Source organism: Egretta garzetta, unplaced genomic scaffold, assembly GCF_000687185.1.
Source record: "Egretta garzetta isolate BGI_Z169 unplaced genomic scaffold, ASM68718v1 scaffold256, whole genome shotgun sequence".
NCBI classification, from domain to species: Eukaryota; Metazoa; Chordata; class Aves; order Pelecaniformes; family Ardeidae; genus Egretta; species Egretta garzetta.
Genome location: NW_009260073.1, coordinates 2389438 through 2393323, shown reverse-complemented (window position 1 = coordinate 2393323; position 3886 = coordinate 2389438). Strand labels below are relative to the sequence as shown.

Below are 3886 nucleotides of genomic sequence, written 5' to 3'. Positions count from 1 at the left end.
AAGCACCGCGAGAGCGGGGAAGCGGCTCGCCCAGGACGTGCGAGCCAAAGGCTACTTGGAGTGCTCTGCCCTCAGCAACCGAGGGGTGCAGCAGGTGTTTGAGTACGCCGTGCGGACAGCAGTCAATCAAGCCAAAAGGCAGAACAGGAGGAAGCTCTTCTCCATTAACGAGTGCAAGATCTTTTGAGGACCGTCAGCAGAGGTTTTGCCCGCATTCGTTCTGTTTTCTTACAAAGATACCGCGGCAGAGAGGATGGGGGGTGACTCAAAGGAGGACTCCTGGCAGGACCACAGTGCAGGTGCCCCTAGTGAGACAGATGTGCGCTCTATCTGATCTGCTCCCCCCCAACACACATGGGCACTATCTTGAAAAATTAAAGGTGCAGGTACATGCCCTTATTTACGAACCTGTCTTTGGACTTTGTTAGCCTGGACTGGAGCGGGGCTAGCCTGGAGATCTGCAGAGAACAGCTGTGCTGATTTTGTTGTTGCTGATGTTCCTCAGTTGTTGGTTTGTCTACATTTATTTAATGACAAACTTCTGCTTGGATCAACCCCCACCTCTTGACATGTCTGTCCATGTGGAGGGTTTTGTTTTTACTTTAAGAACTTCATGTATAAAATCTGACCACTGTGTATTCTATTTAAAAGACCCTTGCATATGTTATTGTAAAATCCTGACAGTTTGTTTTCACATTTTGGAAGTTCTTCCTCTAGCTAACCACAGAAGCAAATCATCCTATCCATATGATAAATGGCCTGCAGGCAAGCCTAGCACTTCTTAGACATGCCCGAGTCACTGCATAACAGTGATCAAATCCAGTACGTCCAGCATAGGAGTGATCAAAACTTAGTGCCATTTGATAGCCATCCTGTGGCTTTGTGAGATTTGTTATCTTAGTCTTGTTCCTCAGCAATATGGTCAAAGACAGGACGAACCAGGAGGAAACTAACCTGATTCTTCCTAGCCCTCACCTAGTTACAGCCCCAGAAGGGCTGGCTTGCAGTCAGGACTGGTTTAGACATACGGTTGGGGTGACAGAGACGAGTCTGTGCTATCATCACCTCTGTTGTCCCTGCCGTAATTCTGGAGGCAAAAGATTTCAGTCTCCAGGGATGAAAGGTAATTTTCATGAGCACTAAAATTCTCAAAGTATTTTTAGTACACTTCTTTTCTAAACAGTGTTTTTTGTGAAACCAGTCACCTACTATAGTAGAAAATTAAGTGCAAGGCCTTGTTGAATGTGCATGTTTAGAATTGCTAAATAACATTTTTTTTTTTTTTTGAATTCGCATACTAAGTATAACTGCCTGGGTTGTATCAAAAAAAGACTGAAACAGGCTTTGCATCCTGGGGAGCCTGGCAAGTCTAAGAGTCAAATCCTGACGTACCTACTCAGGCCAAATTACCCTCCTGTACAGAAAGCCAGGCTAAGGAGGTGGAAACTTCAGGTGTGTAAGAGAACTCTGTTGGAAGATGGAGTGGGGTCAACACGCACTGCTGTGCGGTCCTCCTGTGTTGCGGTGTTCCTCTCCTTGTCACGTTACCTGTCCCCCCTGCCCCGCACCATCTCAGAACTTGCAGATCTGTCTTATCCCAAGGTTTCTGCTGCCCATAGAGGGATGGGGGATTTCTTAGTGCAGCAAGATTTTTATTCTTCTTTTCCCTGTCCTTTAGCTAGCTCAGAACTGAACTTTGAGGGGCGTATAGCACGGTGCACATAGCACAGTAGGGTGATTCTCTGCATGGATACCAAGAGAATGACCGAGCCCCAGCTCATGTGTTCCAACAGGAATGGATGCAGTGTCTTGTCTGATTCAAATCCAAGGTGGGACTTCAGGAATTACCCTACTAAGCAAATAAGATATAGCTCAGATCTTATCTATCTATAGTTTGTTCCTGAAAAACTGGTTGGGTACTCTTCTCCATACTCTGTTCTACCTCTGAGCTTTTCTATAAAGAGAAATTCCAACTTAAGTCATTCCCCTCCTATGAATCCCAGAGACGATCTCACTTGTGATGTAGCTGAGGAAGTATTTGCACTGTGAGCACCTTGAATAACAGCGGTGCACGGGACGCAGGCTGGTGAGTATTTACCGCTCATCAACCTGATTGTAAGGGAAGCTTCTGGTCATAAAACCAGACTGGCCGCATGTGAGGTTTTCATATCAGCTTTAAATCTTTACAAGATTCTGCACCTGAGCACACAAGACAAGGGCTCCCATCACCGCCCATCTTTTCTGTACTCTGCTCTTTCCCACTTCTCTTTCTCTTCAGGTGCTGATTGCAAATCCTTTGCCCCCTGAAACACTAAAACTGACATGTTTGTAAAAAAACCTGAACGGCAGAGTTACACAAGCGGCTAGGTATTTGCAGTCCTCGGTTAGAAACCTTTTGGCTTTTGGAAGAAATACGTTTCTACATCTCAACTCTTGCAATGCCTCTTCACTGAAAGTTTTACTTTTTGTAACCCTAATTTAAAACTAGTAATTGTTACTGTTTGAACATTAAAGATCACATACAAAATGTCACGTTGTGAATCTTAAATCTGTTACAACTGTGGATATTTTTGTTTTGGTCCCCACTCCACTAACGGATTCAATACCTAGTTTTGACTTCTTTTGAGACATGTTTTTGCCAGTGTGTTCTATTAAGTGGTCTTTTTTCTCTGTGGGTTAAGCCTTGTTTACAACAGTTCACGCTGCTGTTTTTATGTGTTGAAGAACAGCAACTGCTAGGCCAGGATGCTGTGTTGTGGTATCTGCCGCGGGATGCCGGTAGTCAGGGACCTGAAGGCTCCAGAGAGTTGTTGTATCAGACAAAGCCAGATGAAGATGCACTCCAGAATCACACCATAGCCGCAAATCCCATCTCATCCTTATTTGCTTCACCAGGCTTGCTATGGTGTATTACAAAATGAAGAATTCAAGGTTTGCTTGCAATTCAGTGAGGCAAAGTGGATAGGCTTCCCTGAGAGGCCTGAGCTGACGATATGGGAGGCACCGGGAATTTTGAGGTGGCTCGACATACTCTTGATTGTGCATCCTAGAACCAGTGCAAAGTGTGGGGCCACCAAAAGCTGGCTGATTTTTAAAATCAAATTGGAGGTTGGGAGGGGGGGATTTTGGTTTGGTGCTATGTGAGAAAAAAGGTTCCAATTTTCACAGCCTGGTTATTTTCAGACTCTCAAAGCTAAAAGGCACTTTTCCCTGGGAACAAACCGTGAAACACAATATTTTAGTGGCTGTAATTACGCATCTTTCCCTGAGCTATAGAACTGATGTGCTCAAAAAGCCTGGCATCTGAAATGCTGAGAGCGAAAACGGGCCAGAGCAGAAGTCGGCAGAAGATTCAGCCGAATGGCTCACCAGGGTGGGGCTTGCACAACTGCAGCCGTGGTGCCCGTGGGGTGAGCACCCAGGGGCTGCCGAGGCCTCCCGTGAAACCCCACCAGGGTGGTTTTGCTAGCGTTACTTGGGCAACAGGGTCCCTGGGTACGGCTCGGTGGGAAAAACCTGGCTCTAATATTCAAAATACATTCAAACGACGGCTGGGCACACATGTTCGCTTTCAACTTCTTTCGCTCCGAAAAACAGCAGGCTGGGGGAGACCGAAACAGTGTGTGGCCTCGCCTCAGTTGGGTCAAACTGTTCAGCTAAGGGAAGAGACCATGCCCAAATGTCCCCTTTCTGTCTTCTCAAGCCGATCCCCTTCAGTTTGCTACTCCATTGCTAATTTTACTTTCGCTTGCTATTAAAATAGGTTAAAAGTTGAAAAAAAATAAAAAGAGAAAATACCTGGAACTTAAAACGAGAACAGCAATAGCACTGTTATTTTTGTCTGTGTCTGACTTCTCATTTTGACAGAAAAAGTAATTTTGTGTCA

General features: G+C 45.4%; 1 protein-coding gene across 1 annotated transcript in view; it reads left to right on the top strand.

Moving 5' to 3' along the window:
• Positions 1-2462, top strand: part of RHOH (ras homolog family member H) — a 17989-nt gene extending 15527 nt beyond the window's left edge. Inside the window, exon 4 of the mRNA XM_035896772.1 lies at positions 42-2462. Coding sequence (XP_035752665.1) covers positions 42-187 — 146 coding nt within the window. The 3' untranslated portion in view covers positions 188-2462. The remainder of the gene's footprint in view (positions 1-41) is intronic.
• The last annotated feature ends 1424 nt before the right edge of the window (positions 2463-3886 follow it).